General features: G+C 41.5%; 3 protein-coding genes across 3 annotated transcripts in view; 1 reads left to right on the top strand and 2 right to left on the bottom strand.

The window, feature by feature from the left end:
- gys2 (glycogen synthase 2) overlaps positions 1-3207 on the top strand; it is a gene marked incomplete at both ends in the record, with an annotated part of 21997 nt that extends 18790 nt beyond the window's left edge. The window contains 3 exons of the mRNA XM_080850917.1: positions 188-351; positions 1659-1739; positions 2977-3207. Of these exons, the coding sequence (XP_080707043.1) occupies positions 188-351; positions 1659-1739; positions 2977-3207 (476 nt within the window). The remainder of the gene's footprint in view (positions 1-187; positions 352-1658; positions 1740-2976) is intronic.
- Positions 3208-3948: 741 nt separating this feature from the next.
- spx (spexin hormone) lies at positions 3949-5340 on the bottom strand (the record flags this gene model as incomplete). Its single annotated transcript, XM_080851707.1, has 6 exons — positions 3949-4013; positions 4333-4419; positions 4579-4641; positions 4753-4810; positions 4917-4997; positions 5335-5340. 6 exons carry the CDS (start codon positions 5338-5340, stop codon positions 3949-3951), a joined length of 360 nt encoding a protein of 119 aa, XP_080707833.1.
- An 818-nt stretch (positions 5341-6158) lies between these two features.
- Positions 6159-12137, bottom strand: golt1ba (golgi transport 1Ba). Its single transcript, XM_080851793.1, has 5 exons — positions 12046-12137; positions 11138-11229; positions 10611-10789; positions 10196-10277; positions 6159-7034 (listed from the first exon to the last, which is right to left on the bottom strand). Exons 1-5 carry the CDS (start codon positions 12068-12070, stop codon positions 6996-6998), a joined length of 417 nt encoding a protein of 138 aa, XP_080707919.1. The 5' UTR covers positions 12071-12137; the 3' UTR covers positions 6159-6995.
- Positions 12138-12239: the final 102 nt, after the last annotated feature.

The following is a 12239-nucleotide window of genomic DNA, read 5'->3' as shown; positions in this document are numbered from 1 at the left end:
TAACCCCCTTCACTGGGATGCTACTTTCCATCACCTGCTGTAATCTGCCCCTAGCCAATCTTCCTCTTCCTCTCTGGGTCGTTACTTTCCATCACCTGCTGTAGTCTGCCCCTAGACAATCCTCCGCTTCCTCTACATCACTTGCTGTATTCTTCCACTTGCCGATCCTCCTCTTCCTCTCCGACAGGCATCTACATTGTGGACCGGCGTTTCCGGTCGGCGGACGAGTCGTGCAACCAGCTGACCCACTTCATGTTTGGGTTCTGCCAGCAGTCACGGCGCCAGCGCATCATCCAGAGGAACCGCACCGAGAGGCTGTCGGATCTGCTCGACTGGAGGTACCTGGGACGGGTGAGTGTGTGCACTGTAAGCTGTGATTTGGGCTGTCATACACACAGTCAAATCATCATATTCAGAAGTCGTCCTTTATACCTTTGTGGTACTTTTTAACATCCACAATGACATCCAAAACTGTATCTGACTCTTATAGTAAAGAATAATATGGTAGGTTATAATAATAATAACAGGTAATATGATTAATAATATGTAAGTGTATATAATATAATAAGTGTATTTTGCCTTTGGTACGGTTTTCAAAATTACCTCTATTCAACCTCCATCATCTAGTCACTTGTTTTGAAAAATTGCAAATGCTTAGGTACACTCATACAAATGAGTTTGTGCTCTGGTCTGCAGTTCCCTGCGTTATCAGTTGCATATGCCATGTTGATCAAAATGTATTATGCAGCTTTGAGTCGTAGTCATACCCATTCATACTCCCATTAGGCATCTGTCCATTGTGTCATGACATGCAAAATGGTTAAACCTAAGGGCATAACCATGGTATAGACATGGGGGGGGGGGGGGGGTCCAAATACCCTTCCCCATAATATAGATAAGTGCATTGCCTACAATTCTATATTTATGTATGGAAATTTGCACATTTAGAACATAGTTTCGAGGACTACATTGACCATTTCAATTCACATCTAAAGGAATATTGCAATTTCTCTGAGACAGTATGCCTGTCTCTCTCCCTGTCTCTCTGTAATGCCTGCATTGTAACCACATGCCATTTTATCAGAAGAACAGCTAGTGCCTTCATGATCTATAATTTAATATTCTGGGGGAGACACACACTTACGTTTTTCTTAACAAACGGAATTAAATTGAAAATAAATAGGACATAACAAGAGGCCGATCCATTGACAGGGTTCATAAAAGGAGAACTAATATTTAACATATTTTGTGCTGTATATTGGGGGTGGACAGATTGGTATTTTCTCAGTATTGGGGGGAACACGACCCCCCCAAAGAATGCGTGGTTACATCTTTTCCTTTTGTCATTGAGTTAGCCGATACAGGGGTTCTTTTTTAAAGAATTTGTGGCATGCAAGAATATTTTCCTATTGTTCCTGAGAATGTTGTGAATGAGGGTCCTGTCCAGTTTTGAAACTTTGAAATTAGCCTCATGTATAATCATTGACTGTATGTAGACTCTATACAGTGGTGAGAATCTCATTATACAAAAATTATACAAAAAATAATCGGTGATAATGATCAATTATTGTTAGTGAAAGAGATTGACATCTTTGGTCATTGCACATCCATGCACTCCCTCTTTCCACATAGCTCTCACCTACTTATTTTTTGTCCAGTTCTACATGCGTGCCAGAAAGCTGGCCCTCAGCAGGGCGTTCCCTGATGAATACAAGATGGACGCCCTGGCCACTTTTCAGGTGAGCTGTCAGAAGTTTTTCAGGACATGGAGCCGGTGGGCCAGACCTTGGTGCCATTTTTTGGGAAACTCGCATTTATAACATGGTCTGAAAGAGAGAGAGAGAGAGTGTATGTGTGGGTGTGTGAGAGAGATAGAAAGTGTGAACAAAATATTTAGTTCTACTAAGATTGTGGTTTCTCCAGCTCCAAGTTAGGGTGTGTGTGTGTGTATAGTTCAACCTCGAATCTGTGACATGTGCTTAAGTGAGGAGAATATTGTGAATCAGAGCTCCGTTTTTCTCCCACGACTGCTGGAGAACACAAGGAGGTCTGACCTGTTTTCTGCCATGTTAATTGACAGAATAACATTTGGCTGAATGGCAAGTGATGATTTGTGCTGTTTCCAAGCTTTGCAGATGTTGTGATGCAAACAGAAACAGGAACACACACAAACACACATGGACGCACGCACGCACGCACGCACGCACGCACACACGCACGCACACAGGCACACACACACACACACACACACACACACACACACACACACACACACACACACACACACACACACACACACACACACACACACACACACACACACACACACACACACAAACAATTTATGCCCCTTATTCTGTCAGAAGCAGAAGCAGTGGTTTTAACATTGTGATCAGTGTTTAGCAACAGAAATCATATTGGAACTTTATTTAACAAATGATGTGTAACATTTAGGTACATGTTGAGGGTGTGAAACTTTAGGCAGAGGACTTGCACACTGTAGAGATGAACGGTGTGTGTTCCAAGATGTAGTTTGGTCACATTATTCCAATCACACCGCCCAGAGCATTTCTTTTTTAACTTTTGATCAGAGAAGTTTAAATATGAGCTTGGCACACACTTTTGTCTTGCACAATGGGAGCTTTGTGTGTGTGTGTGTGTGTTCAGGAATTATGCCCTTTAATATTCTATCAAGTTCAGTAACAGAAACAAAAATCAACTTCACTGCAAAAGACTTGATATCCTTTTTAAGGTTTCTTTGCATTTGCTATTTCCCACATCATCAAACAGAGGTATCCTCCTTCCTTCTGCCTTTGTTATTGTTTGATGTACTCATGCACTACAGTAAATAAGCTTTTAGGTACTTCTTATGTGCTAAGGTTTTTTATTTTTTGTTTGCAAAGTCTTGCAGTTTGTGCGGTCAGGGCCAGCACGTTGTTAAAGGGGGTAACATGTCGTTTTTTTTGCCTGCCACAGGCGGAGGGCTTCCGCTATCCCCGACCCCAGTCCGTGCCCCCCTCTCCCTCAACCTCGGTCCACTCCACGCCCCACCACTCTGATGTGGAAGACGAGGATGATGAGGAGGATGAGGAACCGTATGATGAAGATGAGGAGGCAGAGTGGGACCGCCAGAACATCAAGACACCCGACATGCTGGGGGCCGTACCCCCAGACAAGAAGAAACAGCCAGGGCAATACAGCAACTAAATGCCCCCCCCCCCACCCCTTCCCTCATCTTTATTCTACCCCACATTTCCCCTTTACTGATGATGGCTGTCCCAAGCATTTTTAGCACCAAATCAGTGGACGATTTGTATGGCTGGCGTAGTCTCTTACATGATCTCCAATGCAATGTTGTTATGATGCAGAAACCTAAAGAATCATAAAATGGTGCATAATCTCTATGGTGTTAAACCTTACAGAGAGCAAAATCATGAGTGTCACCCACATATCAGACATTAATTGGAAAACCCTTTGGAATATTCATGTCTGTAGAGGACCTAGGTGATTTTAAATGAGATCTAACCCCTCACAAACACTTCTGATCATAACTTTTTGGACGTTGTTGTCCTTTGTGTTTACCCTCTGAGAATCACTTGGACCAGACACTTTTCTTATCTGTTTTAGTGCCATAAAGATCTGTCTGTCAACGCAGGATAACCAGATAGCCAACCTTGATAAAAAAAACATAGACATATTTACTCTCATAGAGAATGTGAGGAGAAAATTGTTTCAGTGAGAGTTGATCAGACATATTGACACTGCAATGGAGGCTATGAATGCATGTTTTGTTTAATTCAAACACTCAGACACACTGTAGACTGCAGCTCCATGCACGCATACAAACACTTTCTCTGACAGAATAAATTAGTCCTATCCAATATTTAAAAAAGAACAATATACAACGCATATGTATATATATATATATATATATATATATAAAGTCGCTCAGAAGTAGTCTTGTTTCCATCCTGGAACATCTGGAAAGTAAGCCTGTGGTTCATTTTCCTCCCCTGAAATAGAAGAACACCACTTCAGCTTTATACACAATCCAACTGATAAAAGATGGATGGAGTGTGAAGGGGGGAAATTATGTTATAATACTTGTGGGAAATACACACACACACAAACACACACACACACACACACACACACACACACACACACACACACACACACACACACAAACACACACAAACACACATAAACACACATACACGCTAACACACACACCTTTTATTGAAAGTCCTCCTCACAATAACTATAAGTAATCAACACAATGACTAATCCTATGCACATCAAATTTGATGAATTTGTGTGCGACCCTCTCACCTTCCTCTTTGGCCCGTTGAAGAAAATTAAGGAGAATTGCAGCCGCTTTGGATACACTCAGCTTCTCTATATTCTGACTACGAGACTCTGAAAGTAAGAGATAGACAGGCAGAGAGATGGACAGGTAGACAACATGAGAGATAGACAGAGAGAGAAAGAGAGAGAGAGGGAGAGTGATGTCAATGTCTCTCAATGTCAATGTCCACACAAATCAAACACTACAATAACTATATAACACCAACTTACCTAAATGTAGAGTGTCATAGATATCTCCCTCTTTCACTTCTTCTGGGACAAACCTCCGTCCCTCTGTGGGAAGCAACAAAGGGTCAGTCTCACATTCATCGTTGCAAGCACCTCTTTGCACATTACAATAACTATGCCGGGAGAATAAAATGCATTGTTTTACTGGGTACATACGTGTTCCCTTCAAATACAACATTGCCTGGGGTGTCCAGTTTCTACGCTGAAAGCCACCCTATATGTGAGAAAAATAAAAACAAATACGGCGTTACTGTCACTAAGTCACTCAATACGTCAGAAGAAAATCACAGCGTTATCAACAGCGTGATCAACATCAGTACCTTCGGTGCGCTCCAAGTTTGGGACACAAACGTTGCGACCAGCAACAAAGTGAAGGCGTAGGCGGTTAGATTCCTCAGACTCTGTGAAAAGTTGTTATAAAAGATGTTACAACGTTCCCGCCAAAGCCTTAATACGTACTTTAACCATTAGATTAACAACTTTTCCATCATGCACCAGCACTATCTCCATGCGTAAAACGCAAACGAGTGAATGGATTAATTCCAAAGTTGATATAATGTATCCAGGATTGGAGTTAATAGGTGTGCACTATTTGATAATTGAAAACAATTACTTGATCCTACATTTTTAGAAGTCACATCACGTCTCAGATATTTCGCATTACAAAAACGATTCTCGTGCGCTTGAAAAGGTTATTCTAAAAAGAGTTCGAAGAACTGCTGTCAATCTCAACCTTACTTGCATTGTTACTGATATCCTCTTCGGCTCTAGAAAGGTGTTATGCCCGTGCCAAATTGTGTTCTATGCGTTTATCCTCTGTATTTATAGTCTTTTGGGGGAGGGAGGGGGTCTCCTCCGTGTAATGGTTTATGGAAATCAGACAAAGCGATAGGTCATGTCAGATTGATCAGGGAGAGGTTGGACTACAGCCCGGTCCCTAATACAACAACTAAGCGACAACCCGTCTCCGGGCATGCGCAATTAATTACCCATCTAAATGTAGCGCACACTCGCGGCCATAAATACCGCATTATAAAATATACACAGTTCATCATTACCAAGATGTATCGATGCCTCATGATTTATACCTGAACCTCAGTTTCAAGAAGACGAAGAGGAGAGCATAAAGTCGATTCATGCTTCTCCGCACGCAGCACAAATTCACGCGTGAAAGCAGAAACCGGGTTATTAATGTAACAAGCTGCGGGGAAATATTGATAAGTTTGCTATCTGCTCGCTGGCGCGGCGAAAATAAAGAGCTGGCCTTTTTATGAATGAGTCTCTGACAGGCTCTCAATGAACGTCGTTGCGCTGTTTTATTGGTTAGATACTACATACACGGAGCCATTCATTCAGGGTAAGGTATTGGCAATGTTTCATACTCAGTTGATGAATGATTTAAAATAATAATTATAATAAAGCATGCTTAGTTACATACAAATCTACAGAGATTGGACTTGATGTCACAGCCTTTACACAAAAAAGACAGGGCACATGGTTTTTTTTTTTTTAACTGTATTTACAAAAGTAACAGATGAACAAAACAAAGAAAAACTGCACATTTAACCATTCACAACAACGTCAACCTTTACCCCTTTTTTCATATTTCAAAGACCTTTTGGAGTCAAGCATGTTTGGAAAACACAAATCCAACCAAAAAATTAAAATAAACATCTGACAAAACTTTGACAATTGATAGACAATCCTATAAAGCAAATGGCCGTTTCTGCAGTTTAACCTTAGACTAGGCCCAGCACCCGGTAGGTCATTCCAGGTACTGATAAGACCCAAATAAAATAAAATAATAATACAATTAAAATGTAACACATTGTTGAATTTATGGCTGAGATTGACACCTCCATCAGACGGAGGTCAGACCACAGGCACAATGGGAAGGCTTGGGCCTTAGGCCGTAACAGGATCCCCAACTCCCCTCTTCCAGTGAAAGGAGGATGAAAAAGAGAAGATGGAGGAGGCATTCCACTGTACATTCAAGAAATCCCCCTGCTCTGAGGGGGGAGTGGCGTAAGGTGAAGTGGTGGGTGGAGTGAGTACATCATCAACAGTGTCCAATGGCAGCAGGGGATTTTGGTAGAGGGCACACCTGAGTGCTGGAAGCTCCGCCCACCCAAACGTAACAGACTTTGGCGGCCGCTGGTTGCCACGGCAGGAAGGTGTGTGTGTGTGTGTGTGTGTGTGTGCGTGGGGGGCGGGGGGTTGCAAAATACTTTCTCTCTCACGCTCTCCTGTTCCTCCCAAAGAGGAGGGAACCAGTCTGAGAATGAATGAAACTTCATCACATGACCTTTGGACTTGGACTTGACTAGTAGAGGGATTTAAAAACATAGACGCTTTGGGTAATTGCCATAAATAGTGTCAGCTCAAACAGTCTGTAGGGACTACACCATATTGTTGCTTTCGCTCGCTTTGTCCACAAACTGCAAAGAAACAAGAAAAGGAAAAGCAAGTTAATGATTTGGAAAGTCCTGGACTGGAGCATCATGCAAACACAACATGTAAGCTTTCAAAAATGTATGGAGACGGAGAGGAAAAGACCAAAAATAAGCCGTTTTTGCAGAATGGACATGACTGGCTAGATGAGAACAGCCACTTTGCATAATGGTGCAGTACAATCACAATACAGAGAAAATAAAGCATGGGATTCAATCCATGTCAAATAACTGGAGAAGAAGACAGTCATTTAGACCTTATGGACACCTTATGTCTCCACTGAAATGTTAAAAATGTCATTTAGTCGTAAACTGACTGTTAACAACTTTTAGTTAAACATATCCTTTATTCTGATAACTTCTTTTCTGTATCAGCATATACAAGAAAATTGTGCCTCATCTAATAAAAACAAGGCTTCAAAGTCCTGCTGAAGGGATTTAAGATTCAAACCGAGAGGATACAATTTCTTATGGAGGTCTTTTGTTTGGCATTAAATTGTGTATTACAAGGCAAGTTGGAAGAATTAGTTAGTCTAGTTATGTACGCTGCAACATAAAACAAGACTGAACTAAAGAGTGTGAAGACATTCTAAAATGAGAGAATATGTACAGAAGGCTGTGATTTAGTTACATTTAAAATGTAGACAATGTTTAAAATGAAAATGCCTGAATATTTAATTACGATGTATTATTTTTTTTAATTATTTTATAATTTTTCTTTGGGTCTGCTGCCCAGAGCTAGAAGCAGCAAACACTAGTCATCAATCTGACCTTATCGGCTTAAGCAGGTTTTCCCTGCAGTAATATTTCACACAGATCTAAAACAAGGCCATTCATCAAGCCAATCATTCTAAGGATCTGTCAGAGGTGGAATTATGGTTTGGATGATTTGAACAAAAAAAATCAGGGAAACAACTAAATAAATAGATGATGCATTCCAGAGGCTTGATGGAAGTGACATGCACACAAGGCCATGCACACAAGGGTGTGTGTGTGTGGTTAGGGTTGGGGGGGGGGTGGCGGCAGGGAGCAGTGGTGACTGACCACAACTGTGGGCTGCTCTCCACAGACAGCCTCACGAAGGCTTGAAAAGGAACACACACACACACAGAACACACACACACACACACACACACACACACACACACACACACACACACACACACACACACACACACACACACACACACACACACACACACACAAAGACATAGTTCACACCGATCAAGTCTTCCAAACATTTAAACAGGGTTCTGGTAGGCATTTTTGTGGTTAGTAGGATAGCTGCTCAAAATCAGTAAACAGCAAAAGGCACATGCATCAAGGCCAAATGTACTGTAACATTCATCAAAGGGTAGGGTTATGTGCTTATATAAAGACAATCCTATTAGTGCTTCATGTAAATTAGTTAAGAGCATGTGGACAACATTAAGCCAAAATGATTATATCTTTCTACACTGTACACGTACATGACATCTGTTTTCATTACGACACAACTTGTGTTGCATAGCTATGTCAGCACAGTGGGGCAAATGCCAGACCTTGTTCCAGTCTGGAATGGAGGTGAAACCGCAACCAAACAACACAAACTTGGCATGTGCCATTGTGCCTGGAGGATTCTGGAGCACAATTCCCCTGCAAACCCTCCAACCTAAGTCTAGACACCTAAGCGTTCCCTCATATGAACTCCATAGAATCAGGTCCGGCGTGGCCCTTTCACACATGCCGGACAGACCAGGAGACTGTCCGTATCAGACACATTCTCACCTACTGGAAATACTCAGTTTGGTTTGCCATACTAATCACATGAATGACACAGGAGAGCAAACAGACACAGGAAGAGTCTTTCTATGTCTATGCAGGAGAGGCAAGGGCTGGGGCCGGGGATGCTCGATTAAGGCAAAAATCAGTCACGATTATTTTGGTCAACATTAAGATCACAGTTATTTAACACGATAACTCATTGTGTGTTTTCAATGGGATATTTTCCAGCAGTGTTGTGGTTGTTCACGCAGACATGAGCCCCAGATGCTGGGCCCCCAGTGCTTTTATTAAATAGCATCTTTTCTTTTACTTTATTAATAGTAGTATTTACTTACGGTATTTACCTTTTTAGCCTAGCCTTGAAACTGGTATGCTACTATAACTGAGATTAAAGTTAATCGTGTCTTGAACAGGTCTGTAGTGGAAAACACTAAGAGAGTGGATAGCTCTTCCCTCACTGATCCCTTAACTCTGGATAGCATTAGTTATTTTCCCCGTAGATTCGGCTTGTTACATTCAACTATAATATCTTTAGCTTGCTAACGAATTCAACAGCACGTTTTGTCCTGAATATTGAACCGTGTGAAATTTCAGTGTCACTCCTCATTCAGTGACTTAAGTTCAGTGACACTACTCGTTCAGTGGTTGAGACTGAGTTTTGGCTTTAAGGGAGGGCCACTGTAAAGTGATGTGGTATTTTCATAATGGTTGGAAGCCATAATGGCACAGCCCTAAGAGAAACCCTTGTTGTTGATCGCTTATCGATGTTTGTGTGTTGTGGTTACCAAGTTACAGAACTAAAGTTAGCTAGCTAATAACTATAAGCTTAAAACTGTGACTGCATGTATAACTTATTTCAGTAATGCTGTCTTCACTCATATTGAACAGTCAGCGTGTCACATGGCTCAGTATTTGCAAATGTATAGACCTCTGGCCTAATTGCCCTGCCACTTGTCTATTGTCGCTGTTAAGAGCCGACTCTCAATGAAACGGAATGGCAGCAGGTCGCTTTGTCTCTCTCCTGTGTCATGCAAGTGGTGAGGGGGTGTCAACATGCCCACTCGCTTGCAGTGAATTCTCCAGACAATGACCTGCTCTATTCACACTTGGGCTCAACTGGACATTACACAGACTTTGTGCTGGGGAGCTGGCAGGGTGAAGTCCTGCTTATGTTCAGTCCAACTGATTCGGAAATTTGCGTTCTCACACAACTCCTCCAACGTAACGTTGAGATAAGTTCAGGGTTGCAGAGCATATCTGAAAACATCTCTAGCCTAGAAACACATATGATTTGCTCCCCAGGCCTAAGCTGCCCTCCCCTTAGTCAGACCACAACCTTGTGTCCCTCCTCTGTGCCGCAGTTCAGCCCCTCATTCTCCACTTACCCCACTGATGAAGGGGAGGTTAAGTATAGACCCCAGGATGGGTATCCTCCTGATGAAGCCTATGACTACTGGGAAAAAGCCCCTGAGAGAAGAAAGAAACAAACAAACCAACAAACACACACACACAAACACACACAGTGTTAGTCAGCACCAAATCAGAGAATTTGAAGCTTCAAATAGCTTAAGAAGTGTTTTTAATATACAAAAAGGTGTTCTTGCATTCATTCAGTACATACATCAATTGTGGAATGAAATGCTGTCTAGATCTTTTCCCATTTCCCAAATTATACTTTAATGTGTAAAAGATATGTATGTATACAAATGATAAATAAAGTTTATCATGTTGATGACTTATTCATTAATTTTTTTATCCAGGTGCTAAAATTACAAATTTTTCCTTGCAATAGATGCTTACCTGAAAAGTAGAAAGAAGCCATAGAACTCGAGGCAAACCCCAACAATGGGCCATCCGATCAGAACGATCAACACACCACCGAGAAAGAAACAGGTGGCCTTCATCTTGTGCTTCTGAAAGAAGAACCTGAAGGTCCTCTCGAGACCAATGACAAATGCCAGACCTACCACAAAAAGAATCTGGAACCACACACACAAACACACACACACACACACACACACACACACACACACACACACACACACACAATTAGTGATGATAAAAGTATGTTTCAAACTCAAATAGCCTATTGTTGCAGTAACAGGTAATGAAAGTCCATAGCACAAAACATAACAGTTTGCCTTGAACAACTTTTGCCTTTAAAAGTGCTGTTGGCAGCTGTTGAATTCTCAGCATTCAGGCAAAGATACTGTTACGCCAATGTGCCTTGAGTCAAAGTAACCCCTGCATTACCCATACACACACATGTCCACACATGCACACACACACAATGCCTGCATATTTTGGGTTTCCGTGAGAATACTTACATTTCCGATGGCTAAGAGTGCTTTATCAAAAAACAGGATCATTCCAAACAACAGGAAAAACACTCCAAACCCTGTTAGGCCAATGCCTATTTCTGTGAAGCAAGATAAAGAGTCGGCTTTAGGATGGTTTGTTAGCAGTGTGTCCTACCACAATGAAATGCTAAGATTGCTTTGAGAGGCACTAGTACGAGAACTGATAAATGTACCTAATAGAGAAGAGGGACTGTAGGAGCGCCTTTACAATTATCATTGTTTCAAGTCAGGACTTCCTTTTATTTTCCTTGATATCAGTTGTATGTCATATCTACGTCAGCAGTTAGCCAGATATCTTATCTAGGCATGTCTGCCATATTTGCTTAACTTAGTGCAAGGAAAATCTGAGAGCATTCCATACCATCTGCTCCATCACATAGAACAGGAATCACACTAGCCACGTATCGGTCATAATGTCAGCCTACTCTCGTACACTCGCCTTAACATAATTATACAACTAGACTCTATTAATTGTCAGCCACTATCCATACCAAAAACAAACAAAATCATGCTTCTTAGACCCAGCTGGAACATCAGGAAGTTTCAAATACAGATAGGTTAGCTGGCGTTAGCTATCTTTGCTGACTAAATACAAACATACACAATTTCTGTTCAAGCGTGACTTCACCATACAAACACATGTTTTACTAATGTAAACACTTTTAAAATATAGGTTAGGTTTAAAGCGGTAAACGTGGCTATTCCTTTACTGTTCGCTAGTTGGTAGCTGGCTTGCTTATTTGATTTAGCATGCTAGCTAGGTACCATGGCTTTGCATTATCTTTATTTTAGTTGTTTAAAGACAGCTGTCACAAGTATACCGACTGGTTGACAATAGTGTCTTTGTTTTGCAAACACAGTAAAAAAAAACTCACTCTGTGAATCCGTTAGCGATATCATCTTTGAATAGTCTTAGCTTTACTGTCTCATGAGCCGCAAGAACTTCTCAGTGAATCTGGCAAATTAGGTAACTGCATTACAAATGCAGTAGCAGTAGCCGCCACGTCTTCCGGAACTACACACTGGCGCAGAAAAAGATCTTCCGGATAAAACAGAACTATGTCAGACT

This window comes from Sprattus sprattus (genome assembly GCF_963457725.1).
Source record: "Sprattus sprattus genome assembly, chromosome: 14".
Classification (NCBI taxonomy): domain Eukaryota; kingdom Metazoa; phylum Chordata; class Actinopteri; order Clupeiformes; family Clupeidae; genus Sprattus; species Sprattus sprattus.
The sequence above is the reverse complement of the archived record's forward strand: the minus strand, read 5'-3'. Positions and strand labels throughout refer to the sequence as shown.

Bases quoted from the DNA above. Each gene is read 5' to 3' on its own strand.
- golt1ba (XM_080851793.1), bottom strand. From the start codon at position 12,070: ATGATATCGCTAACGGATTCACAGA. The intron at 11,230-12,045 runs GTGAGTTTTTTT...CTTGCTTCACAG, and splicing joins ATCGCTAACGGATTCACAGA to AAATAGGCATTGGCCTAACA. The intron at 10,790-11,137 runs GTAAGTATTCTC...GTGTGGTTCCAG, and splicing joins CACTCTTAGCCATCGGAAAT to ATTCTTTTTGTGGTAGGTCT.